The following is a 15304-nucleotide window of genomic DNA, read 5'->3' on the forward strand; positions in this document are numbered from 1 at the left end:
GGGAGCAGGGGCGGGCTTCCACTCGGTCTCCTTGGTAGAGGGAGCGGGCGCTGGCTTCCACTCAGTCTCCTTGGTAGTGGTGGACGGGGCAGGTGCTGGCTTCCACTCAGTCTCCTTAGTGGTAGAGGGAGCGGGCGCGGGCTTCCACTCGGTCTCCTTGGTAGTGGTGGAAGGGGCAGGCGCAGGCTTCCACTCAGTCTCCTTGGTGGTCGTGGATGGGGCTGGGGCCGGAGCCCACTCAGTCTCCTTGGTGGTGGTAGACGGGGCCGGGGCAGGGGCCCACTCAGTCTCCTTGGTGGTGGTAGGAGCCACGGGAGAGGGCACAACAGACCATTCGGTCGCCTTGGTAGTGGTGGTAGGAGCCACGGGGGAGGGCACGACGGACCACTCGGTCGCCTGGGTGGTGGTAGTTGGGGCCACGGGAGAGGGCACAACAAGCCAGTCACTGGCGCGAGGCAGGACAGCGGCAACAGACGAGCCGGCAAGGGCGAGAGTAACGAAGCTGTACTTCATCTTGATGGTATGGGTATGATCGTTGGAACGACACCGAGTACTTGTTGTTAGAGCGAGGGTATTGCACGGAGCCTTAGCGAAGGAGCTCTTGGCAGAACGAGAGACTCAAGCAAGTACGGTAGCTATGGTGTGGTTGGGAAAAGAGAAAAATGATTGGAGTCATGCGGGATGGCTTTTGTAGCTGTAGCAGGTGGCACGCCATCCTACTGGATGTGGGGTGTCACGGTTAGGTGGCCGACCGCGGTGTCATCGATCGGAAGCTCATGGAAGACGTTGGGTCGTATAGATGGGCACGATACCACAGCTGCCCTGTTCCTGACAGACCGGGGAGAGTAAGTGGGGTGGTGCCTGAGGTATAATAGTGGGTCGAAGACTTTGCAGAGCTGTAGGAACAAGGTTTGCGCTTGAAGTCCACCCAAGAAGCATGGCCAGGTGGACGTGCTGGCCAGCCGGGGAAAAGCGAGCAGCAGCTGCTGCATCCAGCTCACCCACTTAGCGGCTGACACAGGTTGACTGGAGCTTCCGGCTAGGAGCTTAGCTGCACACCGCGGATGGCTTTGGTCAATAATGGTTGCGAAAATGAGGGCCTCGTGCTCTGCTCGTTGTAAAAATCAGACACCAGCCCGAGATCCAGTGTGGTACGATAGTGGTGTCGCCCAGTCATGCCAACCCATCTGAGCGTTGAAGTGGTTTAAAAATAATCATTCACACCCTCCGGCGATGTTGCAATGGAAACTGGATGGAGCCTGCATTGGTCTAAGACCTGGATTGTCTAGGCCACGAGCTCAGACAGGTTATGTCATGTTGTGATGGCACAAGTCAAAGGTGCTTTGAGCCGGGAGAATGACATGCCCTCGGTGGTATGCGATAGGTCAGAAACGCTCTCATCGTGCAAAGACCGAGCAGAAATCGCGATGAGTGACCTGCGTCGTATTCAAAGCCTGTTTGCAGTCAACCATGGTAGTTGGCGCATGACCTCAAAGGCTCCAGGGTGTCCCAGCGGTGATGGTACCCATACTGCCTGGAAGACGAGCCACCGGGGTAGCTGGGTGGCGGTGACGGTTGGTCGAAGTTGTGCCTGGTTTGGGTGAACGTTGGAGCTGGACAAGGCTAACATTCCTGGACTTGAGCTTAACCGTAGGCGACCCAATGGGCGTTGTGTTCCTTGCACGCCAGCTGAGACATGCAGTTTTTAGCGGCACCCCAAGCTGGCTGCTCGCCCCAGCCATCCACCTGCACTGCGACAGAAACCCTCGGTCGCAAGCAGCCGGTGAAAATGCTCTCTTCTACTTGCCCCAGTTGACCGACCGTTCCGGTAGCTGCACCAGCTACAAGTCCAGCCCCGGAAGTTAGTCTGGGCGATAATGTACTGTCAACCTCTGGGAGAATTTGTGCAGAATACATCCCGTTCGAGCCGTTCACGCACATGATTTTGAGTGGGTTCCTCAGCACAGCAGAGTCTTTGGCTTTTCTGTCAGGCACCCGTCACCTTAATCGGGGCTCCGCCCGCTTGCCTGAGTGATCTTGAAAAAGTCCTCATGTGCTGTACCTGATCGACATCGCAGCACTGCTGATGGGGCCAGCCTTTCGGTGGAAGCACTGGGGGAATCGTTGTGAGCTAGTTGACAACAGTAGTGGTGTCTTTGCCACCATGACTTCATCGCTGGAGACTCGCTAGAGGCACTGTTTGCTCAATGCTAAGAACTTCGGGTTTACAGCCAAGCTAGAGCCTGGCTACGCGAGACTCGTCCAGGTTTGTCAACGCTCGTGACAAGCAAGCTTGCCCGTATCCGGCAAAACATCACTGTCAACGGCGCCGCTTTACTTCAAGAATAGAAACTTTGAACGTTCGCCTTTTGGATCGGGAGCGGCGGTTCCCACGGCTCTTCGGTTCATGCTGCTTCGAACCTTGATCCGCATTTTGGAGTCAGACTCCTTCACTGCATCGTGTGGCTTTACGCTAGTGTCATATGCCGCTGGCGCTTGATCCGGTAGGCGTAAGCCAATCGATACGGTAGAAACGTGCGCGGCCCAGTCGTTGATGCAAGTGTTACTGATCCGGGTCCACACATTGCGATTTCTACTTGGTACAATCCAGAACAGCAGCTCGATTTCGGAGCAGCGCGATTTCGAAGCTACTCGATTTTCGCCAGCTTAAGTCGTACTTGAGTGTCCAGCTAGAGAGTATCGCCGATTTCAAAGTCTGGTGACATTTGTCGACCTCCTCATTCATGCAGCTTGGCCGCGACCTCATTCAGGGAAGCATGACCGAATCTATCCTGGTCAGTTGCACAAGTACATGGTACCAGTAAGCGACGCCAGGTCGCTCTTCGTATTCTGCTCGCGTGGGCATGTGTCCCGCAATCGCTGTACAACAGGCTGGCCGCGGGGTTATTGCCGCATCTGCCATGTCACGCCGCGCCTTTCTCGGGGTACAGTAGTCTTTCTCGGCAGATGCATGTCTGAGAACAGTGGCTTGACGAAGTGGCGTCCCCGGTTCTCTGGTATCGCTCCACTGGGAACACAAGTAGAGCGCAGAATAAGACCTCGTTTTTTTGCATGACCCTGAACCTGTACGCTGGCTGGGATTTCCCGCATTGCCCAGTGCCTTAGGACAAGCCAAACGTCGATGGCCGGAGAAGGTGTGCTGTTAGATCGTTGTCATCGAGCTTTGAGGTTCAATCCAGCTATTTTTTGGGATCTAGACATCCTCGCCTTCATCGGAACTGTTCTCCCAGCCAAAGCTGTAATTATTTGCCAGCTCTGAAAGATCATTGTAGGTTGCTTCGCGCTCGTCGCTTGTCAATCCACGCCTAGTCACCTCCCGCAACTGTAGGATGTGATTTTTCATGCCAGAGCTGCTGCTCAGCGCTGCCGTGAGCTCCAGACTGGAACGCAGGCCGTCTGGGCGGAATAGCGACTCCGGGAAGGAGTCTAGCAGAGGAAAAGTTAGTTTGGTCTCGAATTTCTCCACGATTGTCTCCTCATTTTGCCGACGCCTGAGTTGTTCCTCTCGTGAATCAGTCGCGGCCGGTAAGGAATCGTGATGCGACCGATGAACTTCGGTCCGCGCGAAGGTGTGAGCGCTGTGGGGTGCCTGATCCTGTCCAGGAACGAAGCTTATGTCGAGACTTTCAGCATCTGCCGATTCTGCCTCATCATTATGCCCATTGTGGAGCGCCGTGCTCGTTGCCCCATTGATAGGTGTATGTTCGGCTGGCTTCCGACTGAGCTGCAAGTCAAGAATATTTTGTGTCCCAGTCGTATTGAGTATAGCCTCGAGTAAGGAGAGTGAGACATTGTGTGTAGAGTCATGGGCGAGTCGGGTGGGCAGAGTGGCTGACTCAAAAGCAGCGCATTGCAAAGCTGTCAACACCCAGTCGGACGTCGAATGGATGTTCAGGTATGATGGGTACGATTTTGGAATCGTTGCCAGGCGAATGTATGCCGAAGCCTGCTGGCCAAACGCAGCCATGGAACGTGCGGCATTCGTCGACCGAAGAAGTTGCTCCCGTCTCGGCAGCCTTGTAGTATTCTCTGAGCCCCATACCCATATACTTGTTTTGCCATACTCGTCCCGTAGGCTGTCTAGATATCGGGCAGCAAACCCACCCCAGGCATCATCGGAACCTGCTAGCATCTGGAGCCCCTGCATTTGATCACACTCTTCCACGAAAGGACGTACATCGCGGTCGATCAGGTCAAACTCTTTGTCGAGGTCTCGGAAAAGCTCTTCGCCGGTGGACCAGTTCTCGAACGGCATCAATTGTGAGTTTAGCTCATACTGATCTAGCTGGACGGCCGATCTTGGATGGTAAAAGACTCTGTTGAAGTCTGACCAGTACCGTACATCGCCGTCATGCAGCTGAAAGGTTGGTAGTCCTTGATCGAGAAGGGTCTGGTATCTTGATGGCTCGATAGCTTGCTGGTGCTGGGTTAGGGTAGCACCGTCCCATAGACGGGCGGCAGTAGGTTCTTCCTCCAGGTCATAAAGGGCATTGATCTTGCGTAGAGACCCAAACCCTCCCTTCAAGTCATAGATGACAGTCCGAGGTGTGAACGTTTCGACGTTATCCGGACCCAGCCCAGCCCTAAAGTGGACGTCGGCATTGACGAGCGAGTCTTCTTGATCAGAATACTTGAAGTACGACTCCTGCGGGAAGATTAGTATGATTGACAGGCCTGGCGATTGGGATTTGTATCACTTGAGCGTTCCAGAAATGAGTTGCGAGGTAGTTGCTCCGCTGACCCAACTGCAGCGTGATGATTTCATGCATTGCGTCGGACACTCGATGGGGCAATGTCCGCTCCGTGGACTACTGCGCTGCGCGGCAGACCACAAACCTTACTGTGTCTTTTCTGAACCCCTGTCAGAGCACTCATATGACAATGCTCTAGAGATACAAGATCCCAAGTATAGCAAGCGCATTGTCTGCTCAAGATTCATCGATGGAAGGACGAGATCAGAAGCCATTTTATGCCAAGCATAGCATTGACTGGTCAGCCTTGTGGGCAAGGCTGACTCCACTCCAGTCACTTCGGCTAAGCCTTGCTCACATTGCTTGATCTCACCATTGATCGTCCACGAAGAGATATCTGTCGTTTCTCTCGGGTCCGGTCGAGATCTTCAACGCTTTCAGCACAGCTTGAGCTACGTCTGAATCTGCATTAATTTCGGGACTAACCGCGAGAACGAAGGCACGCCCTGCTGTTCCAGAAGGCTGACTGACCAGGGAGCAAGATATCTCACCTAGTCCCAACTGTGTACCAACACTGCTACGATCTATACTGCCTATGTGAGATCAACCCCCAAATGAGCGCATCGTCGTGAAGCGAATGTGACTATCGAACACCTCAATTTCCTGCCATCCCATCCTTGACCAGTGGCCAGAACCCTCGACCCCCTAAACGCTCTTCATCGGTCAAGCATCTGACTTCTTCCGCCTTACAGTCTCTTGACTGACCTACCTCGTCTTCCAATCTAAGCATCACAATCAGCGCCCCAACCTGCTTGCCCTTGCCCTTCCGCCCAGCCAGTCCCGCTTCAACCCCATCGGGATCCCACACCACCCTCAGCTCCCTCACCTTGTACACGAACCCACCGCCGCGCCGCTCCTCGCTCACCTTCACCACCTCGTCGCCAGGCGACATACCTCCGGCTACGAGCTGCGTCTCGTCGACTGTCATCTCTGGCGGTGCAAAGGCCTTGACCGTGTACCTGTAAGTTCGTGTTTCAGGAAAAGGTTGAACGTCTGAAATGCGTCATTGGGTTGATGGAAGCAGCTCCAAGTTGTTCGGATATGCTGTGCCGGCAGCTATGCGTGCCGGATCGCGGCGCGAGGGGATGATGTGGACGACTTGTCCGATTCCGAATTTGGGACGTGGCATCTAGACGATGAGCTTTAGACGGGTCTTCAAATGGGAGTAGGATTCACATACCGGTGGAGGCATAATCAAGTCAGGCAGCTTGGCATCCATGTTGTCGGTATGCTTGAAGGCAGAACGCTTGAGGAGGTGCTTGCAAGGAGTGCCATTTGCAGCAACAGTCGTGCCCCGTTACATTCTTAGGGGCGACAGGCATGGAAACGAGACTTGTTTGAGCTCTAGAAGTTGAATCAACCAGACAATCGAGGGTCAAACTGGCTGCGTGGGCAACGACCGTGCGAAACCGCAAATTCACTGCCTGGTCGACCACCAACGCAGTGAAGCAAACGCCGCCCACAACACCCACAGTGCACCATACACTTCTGATGCCCTCTAACAATCAAAAAAGCACGAATCGAACATCGCAAAAAAGGCAAAAAGAACAGAGGAATGTGCTCCCATAATAGGAGGTCTCGTGGACCCATGTACTAACTTTGATAGTACAACTCCTACTGAGAGATCTTGACCTGTGGCTTCTTATGGCATCTTTCTTATTTAGTTTGAGCATTCCTCCCCGAAAACTACCTGCTGCAATTGCATTAGGCGTAAAGTTTTCAGTGGCAACGACTCGACCCCAGGACTTAGCGGTTTTCTCCTGCCTGGTTTTTCTGCTTGTAGGTCTGTGCGATTGTTGAAAGGGTTTCCGGATTTTGCGGTATATATATATATGGTTGCTAGGCAGAAAGGAGCTGGGGGGAGGGGGAGGGGGAAGTGAGTGAATGCCAAGGCTGGTGCCGGGCAAGGCTGCATTCATATAGGAGACAAACGGACGAGACGGAGAGCTATCGACGACAGTGTCCTTACTTACATCAAACCTCTCAACACACTCAAGGGCCCGTGAGCAGCAGCAGCTTCATTCTCAACAACACGTTATGGCAATCCCATCCTCTTGTCAGACTTTTCGTTCAACCCCCAAGCCAGGCTGCTCGAGTCATGCACCGTACACCTCCTCATGTCCCGCATATACTTCCCAGCAAACGTGCCTGGCCCGGCGCGATGCATCACGCATGTGTTATCCCTAGCATCAGCAAATCAGTACTGTCCCAGCAGGAATGAAAACAGAGACGGCGACCAAACTTGCTTGCTCAACGGACTCGTCGAAACCCCATCCAGGACCCGTCCAGCCCGTCCCCTCAAACAAGAAACAAGCACGAGATAAAAGAACTCACCAAACGACCAAATCCCCCACCTCCTTCCACTCAACACTAATCCGATACCTCTCCTGCTCCACCCACGCCAACAACTCCTCAATCAACCTCGTCCCCTCCTCCGCCTCCACCTCCCTCCAACCCCCTTCGACCCCCTCATCCTCCACCTCCAAATGATGCAAATGCCCCGCCACATACAGATTTCCCCTCCCACTCGCCTCATGCACCTGACACAACCTATGCCTCCCCATCGGGAAATCCCGCGGCTCCACGTCTTTCAGCCACGGACTGTCCGGCGGCGCCGCCTTCTTGCGCGAGTGCCAGATCGAGTGCGCGCCCACGTAGTCGTGGCGCTGCAGTTGCGATCGGAGAGCCGAGGGGAGCTCGTCGTACGCGGTGCGCGTGTCGGCGAAGTCGGTGTTGCCGCCGTGGCCCGGGGGCGGGAGGGCGGCGGCGCGGAGGAGCGAGAAGCCCGCGCGGCGCGGGTTGAAGGATGAGTCGACGTGGAAGATGGAGTTGCCCTGTTTGGGGGTTTCGTGAGTGGGTGTGCGTGAGCTGTTATTGGGGTTTATTGCTTGGTGGTTGGAGTATGGCCGATATGGGGATCCGGAGGCAGGCAGCCTGCGGCCGGGCAGATTCTTGCAAGACTTCGGGAGAAGCCCAATCTGTATGCTGGGTGGGGAGGAGGGATACTTACTCGACTCAAGTGGTCCCGCTTGCTGTCCACCGCGACCAGGCTGCCATCATCCTCCAGGTTGGAGACGTCAAAGAGCTCGTCGAAGTCGAAACGGTTCTTGCGGCCGGCAGCGATGTATGGCTTCACATCATCGAGCTCGCCAAACTGCCGCGCGAAGGCGACGTGGCGGCGGTCGTCCAGGGCTGCGTGACGGAAGACGAGGACGCCGTACTATTTGCCAGCGGTATGTCAGTTAGGGAATTGGCAGGACTGGTTTGTTTATCTTTCGTTCGGGCGCTGGGAAGGAAGAGCACGGCGGCCAGAGACAAACCCCCCTCAGAACGTGCCGAGGCGCTGTTGATTTTGCAGGAGAGACCTACCTTAGTGATAGCGCTCAAGATCTCTCGAAACACCTCATCCGGCACGGGCTTGCTGAAGTCGACGCCCGACACCTCGGCTCCAATGGTAGGGCCGATAGGCGTGACGCTGATATGCTTATACGTGGGTTCCGTGGCGTGAGGCATGGCTGATTTTGAACTTCTGCAAACGGGGGCATCTGCGGAGATGTCGGCAACGGAGGGCAGATGAGGGGATGGGTCTATATAGCTGTTCAATAGCCGTGGCAAGCGATCATCAGGCATATGGAATAGGCGATCCCCCCGTCTTGATCTCCGCATCTGGTGAGGCAGGAGATGTCCGCTGAGGTGCATACAGCCAATGAGCGAGTTTGAAGCTGGAGTATCAGATGTGCTAGGGATGCGAGCATGCTGAAAGTGGTCAGTGGGGGGAAGCACTCGTCCAAGGGCGTACATAAGAGAGACACAGGACGGGATGAGGTTGCGACTACTATTCTCATTCAGCCAGATGCCGTGGGTGGTATGTACAAATGCTCAAGTGACCAGTCAGAGGCCATCGTTGGGGCAGATCATCTATACCAGTAATCCTCCTTGACATAATCGGCCATCGTCTTGGGCTCCGAGACGCCATGGTGGTGATGATGGTCGTGTGGGTCGTCGGGCGGCCCAACATATCTCATCTTGTATACGCTTCCGCACTCGTCGCAACGCTGGTAGGGGCGGTCACGAGACACCTATTCACGAGCTCGTTAGCCGATCGGGCTTTGCTTCGATAGCCGATTTAATCTTACCACAACCCAGCGAACCAGGTGAGAGTCGGCGGGTGAGCCAGTGCAGCCACATTGGAGCTCCTCGCCGGCGGAGTCAACCACAATTGGATCCTCGAAGGTTCCTATTCCAACAATCAGCCTCTGTGTTAGTCCAAATCAGCCGCCACGTACCAGTGCGGTCGGAGGGTAGCGGCCTCATGTCGAAAATGTCAATGCCCTGCATCTTTCCAAGAATTTCGAGACGCTCAAGACCAGTCGCTTGCTCGAGATCGGTGGGAATAGTGCCGGGCTTTGCACCAGGAGGTAGCAGATCCGCCTCGCTCTTGATTTCTATACGCCGTTCAATCAGTCCATTTTGCTCCCATAGCTTATCGTGCTGTACGGTTTGCGATACCACAGCAAGCAGTTATGTGTGTAGGGCACCGTCGTACCTTCGAAAGGAAGTAGCTTGGCCTCGGGGTCGCCAGGCTTAGGATCCCACTTGTCCGATTCTGTAAGTATTGTTAGCCATCTACACTATCTTCCGCAAGCGTCTGCTGCTTGTTTACGAGCTTCAGACGGCCTGCTCGCGATTGTGGTGTGACGCACTTCGGACGAAGGAGGTAGCGAAGGTTCGGCGGATGGGAGCCCGCAGAGGAGCCCGCCTCGCAAGAGCAAAGGCGGTGCGTGCGACAGACATGGCTGCGGAGTGGAGAGGACGGTAGCTGGGTGCTGTGTCGAGGTTCAAGGTCTAACGAGTGAGGTTCAACTCATTTGAAGCAGGAGATGCAAAGCGGGTCCAAGCTAGCAGCTCCCAAGCTTGGCGGCGAATGAGAGAGGATAAGGCTGAGCAAGGCTGCCACACAAAACGTTCAAAAACGTGGTCTGACCTTTGCAGAACTCTTCTTCATCACAGAACTTGCTTGCAAAGTCTTATGTGCTTGCGTGGACAAGAAATGTTCATTGTGTCCCGAGTTCGTGACAGGAAACAGTTTTTAAGATTCACGGCTGCTTTCCGTCGCTCCGTATTTACCAGGAGGGGTACAACGCCTCTCCATCATACGTTGGGTTTCCAGGTATATGTATATTCAAGAACTTCCCCGTATCTTCTTGCTTCAGCCTATCGATGAGCTCCAGGGTAGCTTTGACACCGACGTCCACCTCTAGATCAGCATATTCCTTGCCACCTGTTTCGAGTCAGTGGAGGGGTTGAGTACTACCGTACGTGACACGCACCTAAATCTGTCTTCAGCCAGCCCGGAGAGATGGCGACCGTGGTGAAACCCTCGTCCCTTAGATAGATCGAGTACTGAACCGTCAGCATGTTGAGTGCCGCTTTCGAGATCTTGTACGACGGCCTTGGAACTGAGGCTACCAATTCGGCCAAGGCCATTGATCCCATGGTGCTGCTGACGTTGATGATCTTCTTCTGCTGGCCTTTGCGCAGCAGTTGGAGGAACGCCGTGATGATGTCGCGGACTCCTACGACATTGGTCTTGAGCGCTTGTTCGAGACTGTCCATGCCGAGAGGGGGGTCGGATTCCCATGGGGCTATGCCGGCGTTGTTGACAAGAATGTCTAAACCACTCTGTCCAAGTTGCTGCTCGATGTTCGATGCGGCTGCTTCAATACTTGCACGATCATCTGTGTCTAGCTGGACGAAGTGTATGCGCTTGCTGTCAGCCTGGATGAGGTCGGCCAGTGGCTGGGGAGGGGTCGGTGCTCGAGTTGTTGCAAAAATAGTAGCCACTGCAGAGGATGGTCTGGCTGATAGCTGCTTGACCATGTCCAGACCAATGCCTCTGGAGCAGCCAGTGATGAGGTAGGAAGCCATTGCTGCTTATGGTTGGGTTGCTGGTGCTGAGGTGCTGGTATAGTGTAGTGTTTCAACAGACGGAGCAATGGACAGTGCCCGCAGCCGGCTTTTATGCTCGAGCTCTCCCGATCGTGTTGAGCAGCTCTGCTCAGATATGAAGCATTTCAGTCAGTTGGTGATTGGCCACTTCGGCACATGGTGCAATAAATTCGTGCATAAAGGGTACCATGATTGGCTGTATCGGTAAGGCTGTCTCCAAGACCCGAAGTGGCAGTGGTCAAGCCCGTTAACCCCGGGGCCAGCCTGGGTCTAGCATGTAACACATGCCATACTAACTCTATATCGTTCATCCTGAGAGGTTTGTGACATCAGTATCTAGATCAAGACGCCCCCTGATCCAATATAGATCGGGCTCGCAATCAAAACTCGGGTGGAGTCCCTATTTGACTGTATGGGCTAAGGCATGAAGGCTGCGAATCATAGCATCCGCCCTTTAGCTGACTTCCTGAGCAGACGGAGAGCTGAACATCTAGACTGCGGCTTATGAGGACTAGTGAACGAGATACATGAGCACCTGCACGTAGAGGGTTAGCCTTGCGGATGTATAGTAGCTAAGGATGCAGGGCGTGCTGCTGGTGGCTATCACGCCTCGGTCGTGTCAAGGTATCAAAGATCAGATGCAATTTAACAACTGAGGACATGAAATGTAGAAGAATAGATTTAGCATATACCAGAGTCTCGCATACTCAGAGGAAATACAGGACGCTCGTCGCCATTCTTGTCCCGGTTTCAGGAACTCCTGGTCAGGATCCCTCCATGCCTATCCACAATGCTCGCTCCACCCCCGTCCAACGTATTGGAAATGAAAATTGTGTTGGCTATGACGCCTGTTTGGTTTTTGTTTAGTCGGTTGAAGAAGTGTGGTCCTCGGGAAGCTGATTCTTCCAGACCTCATAAGGAGCACACGAGGTGAAACCGGTGGGAGCGCGGACACCCTTGACCGTGTCGCCGTCGGGGCGAGCGAGGGTCTTGTGCTTGCAATGCACAATGTGGTCGTATGAGACCAGCTCGGGTATGATGGACCACTGGTTTCGCAGAGCACGGACCAGCTTCTCCATGGCAAAAATACAGTGCATCTTGTGGTAATCCATCAACATGAAGGCAACGGAGTGTTCACCCTTGCGCATCTGCTCATCGGACATAGTGACACCATTCTCGGGGTCGGACCACCAGGTCCAGTTGCCCTCGTTCAGGAAGCGTTCACTGAGAACTTCGTCATAGCAGGCAGCGGGCATCCACAGCTGCATCATGACATCGTACACGCAGCCCAAAGCCTTGGCCTCGGTGTGGTTGGAGCCGCAGTGCTGGATCTGATCGAGGCCAGTATTGGGAGTGTCGGGCTTGGCCTCAACCTCAGCCTTGGCCTGCTCGACCTGGGCAGCAGGAGCAGGAGTGGAAGTAGCCTCGGCGACGGCAGTGGTCGTCGAGTCATCGCTATGTCGGTATTCGACGATCGCAGAGCAGATACCGGCGATCAGAATCGTGTAAATAGCAATGACAAGGGTACGAATAATGAATGATTGTTGACCCCAGCTCCAGCGCTTGACGGCCGAGGGCTTATGGGTAGGCTGATCGAGGCTGATATCATCCTCGTTCTCGGAGACCTTATCGTAGTATAGAGGTTGTGAAGACATGGTTGCGGCGGTGATGGAGACGTGGAGGGGTTCGGAAAGATCGCGGCAGGCAGGCAGGCGCGAGTCTTAATAAAAGCCTGGGTTCAGGAGGTCAGCGAGGGGCCCTGGTATGCCTGAAGGCGAGAACACCTTGTGGGTCAGGGGCTGCTAGCGCAAGGGAGACTCACCAGGAGTTAACTATTAGAGCACTGTATACGCGAGAATGATAACAAGGAGAACAATTGGAATATTGCAGCACAACAAGAGTCGACGAGTCGACGGAGCAACTGCTGTTGTACTGGGTAACCAAAAAGGCAGAACGAGTGACTTTGGTGTGGTGCTGGTGAGCGAGAGAGCGGGCTGGCGAGTTGGCTTTGGACCTGGCGGGAGCTGGGCCAGGTTTATGGGCGTTGGCAGCAGCTGCAACCCACCGAGCCCACCCCTCGGCTGAGTGGCCAACCGGCTCCAGACTTGTTTTTGGTGCGGAGCGGGGGGGCGTCGATTTCGACCAGTTGTTAGGCGTCAGCTGTTGGTTGGCAGGAGCGCAGCCCCACGCGACCACCAATGAGCATTTACCCCTATATTTAGCTTCCGCTTGAACCGATCGCTGCTTGCTGCAGAGCCTGCGCCTCCCAGAACCCTCTGGGTCTTTCATCTGCGGTGCCCTGTCGTGTGTGCTGCCTGCAACTCGCTTGAGAGAGTTCGCTATGATTATCGATTCCGCACCCAGGTAAAGTGGCCCCTTGTCCATCCATCATTCCACGCGGTCACGCCACAATCTTTCACGCGTTCTGGCCGCCCTGGCTTATGAGACACCACTCTGCCTATCCAAGATTTGCGACATCACGAGCTGCTCGTGTCTAGACTGTCGATCACTGGCCGAGTCTGACAACAAGGACCGTTAGACCCTCACGAAGCCAATTTCGTATCTAAGTCGGGGTCCCAAGGGGCTTGCTCACCTCATGCTTCCAGTCATACGACTCTTCAATATACCCCAAACCGCAGTCGAACGGTTAGTACTACTCGATCCTCATTACCGCAGTGGTAGAAGACGCGACGACCGCGCAACCTACATTCTTCTATAAGGCGACCACACCTAAGGTATACTAGCACCATGTACTGCTCGTAACGTTCTCCCGAATCACATTGTAAGCCCTGGATGCCGATAACTTTACCTTCGAATTCTGGTGTCCATAGCCAGTATGAGGCCGTGGCTTGCGAGCAAGGTAGGGTAACGCGGCTAAAGCTTATAAACCGATTGACCGAACGTATACGCTGGAATGATAGCTGAAGCGATTCTCGCAGATGAGAACGCTCGTGAAAGTTACCCGAAACTGTATCTTATCCCTTGCGTCTACTTTACCCTGGCCGGCCACGGTCTTTGGTGCAGAAATTCCTTTTCCATGGCAGCTTGGATTGGACCTTACATTTGACCGTCGAACACGCGGACGTTTTCTCACCATACCGCTGGCAGCAGCATCGACCGCCGCCTACACCATGGAGCCGGGGTGCTATGCATTCTTCGCCACAAGCTTGATTGACACAACATCTTGGGCTAGGACAGTCGTACTCTGAGCGCAACGAGCAGCGTAGTCTTGCTGGTGCCGTGGTGCGTAGGTGACCGCACATCTGCCGCCACATCGATCGTAGAGCCTGCTCTCATAGAAATCTCTGCTTAATCTACGGCAAATCCTACTAAAGCACACCGGTCGTCCATCAACGTGCCCCTCCAACGACAGAAACCTCTTCTCCTTTGCTACCATTGTCACCTCTTCTCCGTTCGCTGAGCAATCTATGCGCCAAGAATCTTCCAGAACCGCCTGCCACGTGACCTCAGCCTTATTCAGCCTTGTCCTCGACCTCGCCCGCAAGATTCCTCCGTATAGTCTACAACTTGACGTTCATTACATACACCTTTGCGCAACACCTTTTCGACCGCAGTACTTTCATATTCACCATGGCGAACTACCTCGCTTCCATCTTCGGCACAGAAGCTGACAAGTAAGCCCTTCCCACCCCAAACGTCCCCCGCCTCAAAATATAGCACCATACTGACAGCCTCTCGCAGAGTCAACTGCTCGTTCTACTACAAAATCGGCGCCTGCCGCCACGGCGACCGCTGCAGTCGCAAGCACGTCAAGCCCTCGTACAGCCAAACGATCCTGCTGCCCAACCTATACCAAAACCCGGCCTACGACCAAAAGAACAAGATGAACGCGTCGCAGCTCCAGAACCACTTCGACGCCTTCTACGAAGACTTTTGGTGCGAGATGTGCAAGTACGGCGAAGTCGAAGAAGTCGTCGTCTGCGACAACAACAACGACCACCTCATCGGCAACGTGTACGCGCGCTTCAAGTACGAGGACAGCGCGCAGGCCGCCTCCGAGGCGCTGAATTCCCGCTGGTACGCCGCCCGACCGATCTACTGCGAGTTGAGCCCCGTGACGGATTTCCGCGAGGCGTGCTGTCGGCTGAACAGCGGTGAGGGCTGTGTCAGAGGCGGGTTCTGTAATTTCATCCATCGCAAGGAGCCCAGTCCGGAGTTGGAGAGGGAGTTGGAGCTCAGCACCAAGAAGTGGTTGAAGGAGAGGGGCAGGGATGAGCGGTCGGTGTCGCGGAGCCCGAGTCCGGAGCCGACGAGGAAGCGGTATGCTTGAGCCGGCGCATGAGTGGCCACCGAGTAAAGGGCACTTTTCCTGCACATGGGCCGTGGTGCCGACTATGAAAGACGTTCGCGCGCCCGAGAGCGCGAGAGCTGGAAAGTAAAAGGCCGAGTCCGTTCGATGTCTTCGGAACACGTTTACGTGTTGGCGCATTGAGCGCGTCAATGGCTCCAAACGAGGAATTTGTGCATATTTGGCTTGCGCGACCGGAGTGAAGTCGTTGTACCCAAGAGGGACACGCATATGCAAGGCGTTTGGGAGACATCATTGCAGGCGCGCGGGCTCG

At 54.7% G+C, this 15304-nt stretch overlaps 6 protein-coding genes across 6 annotated transcripts; 1 reads left to right on the forward strand and 5 right to left on the reverse strand.

The window, feature by feature from the left end:
- Nucleotides 1-3214: 3214 nt before the first annotated feature.
- Nucleotides 3215-4790, reverse strand: HMPREF1541_01693 (uncharacterized protein; the record flags this gene model as incomplete). Its single annotated transcript, XM_008716050.1, has 2 exons — nucleotides 3215-4666; nucleotides 4719-4790. 2 exons carry the CDS (start codon nucleotides 4788-4790, stop codon nucleotides 3215-3217), a joined length of 1524 nt encoding a protein of 507 aa, XP_008714272.1.
- A 2017-nt stretch (nucleotides 4791-6807) lies between these two features.
- On the reverse strand, nucleotides 6808-8285 carry HMPREF1541_01694 (uncharacterized protein; the record flags this gene model as incomplete). Its single annotated transcript, XM_008716051.1, has 4 exons — nucleotides 6808-6955; nucleotides 7107-7606; nucleotides 7783-7992; nucleotides 8142-8285. 4 exons carry the CDS (start codon nucleotides 8283-8285, stop codon nucleotides 6808-6810), a joined length of 1002 nt encoding a protein of 333 aa, XP_008714273.1.
- Nucleotides 8286-8686: 401 nt separating this feature from the next.
- HMPREF1541_01695 (uncharacterized protein) lies at nucleotides 8687-9566 on the reverse strand (the record flags this gene model as incomplete). Its single annotated transcript, XM_008716052.1, has 5 exons — nucleotides 8687-8851; nucleotides 8909-9009; nucleotides 9059-9217; nucleotides 9319-9378; nucleotides 9476-9566. 5 exons carry the CDS (start codon nucleotides 9564-9566, stop codon nucleotides 8687-8689), a joined length of 576 nt encoding a protein of 191 aa, XP_008714274.1.
- Nucleotides 9567-9895: 329 nt separating this feature from the next.
- HMPREF1541_01696 (uncharacterized protein) lies at nucleotides 9896-10700 on the reverse strand (the record flags this gene model as incomplete). Its single annotated transcript, XM_008716053.1, has 2 exons — nucleotides 9896-10053; nucleotides 10103-10700. The coding sequence occupies 2 exons, from the start codon at nucleotides 10698-10700 to the stop codon at nucleotides 9896-9898; spliced, it is 756 nt and encodes a 251-aa protein (XP_008714275.1).
- Nucleotides 10701-11584: 884 nt separating this feature from the next.
- HMPREF1541_01697 (uncharacterized protein) lies at nucleotides 11585-12376 on the reverse strand (the record flags this gene model as incomplete). Its single annotated transcript, XM_008716054.1, has 1 exon — nucleotides 11585-12376. One exon carries the CDS (start codon nucleotides 12374-12376, stop codon nucleotides 11585-11587), a length of 792 nt encoding a protein of 263 aa, XP_008714276.1.
- A 1936-nt stretch (nucleotides 12377-14312) lies between these two features.
- On the forward strand, nucleotides 14313-15012 carry HMPREF1541_01698 (uncharacterized protein; the record flags this gene model as incomplete). The annotated part of the gene is made up of 2 exons (XM_008716055.1): nucleotides 14313-14356; nucleotides 14424-15012. The coding sequence occupies 2 exons, from the start codon at nucleotides 14313-14315 to the stop codon at nucleotides 15010-15012; spliced, it is 633 nt and encodes a 210-aa protein (XP_008714277.1).
- Between the last annotated feature and the right edge of the window lie 292 nt (nucleotides 15013-15304).

The sequence above is a fragment of the Cyphellophora europaea genome, assembly GCF_000365145.1.
Source record: "Cyphellophora europaea CBS 101466 unplaced genomic scaffold supercont1.2, whole genome shotgun sequence".
Taxonomy (NCBI): Eukaryota; Fungi; Ascomycota; class Eurotiomycetes; order Chaetothyriales; family Cyphellophoraceae; genus Cyphellophora; species Cyphellophora europaea.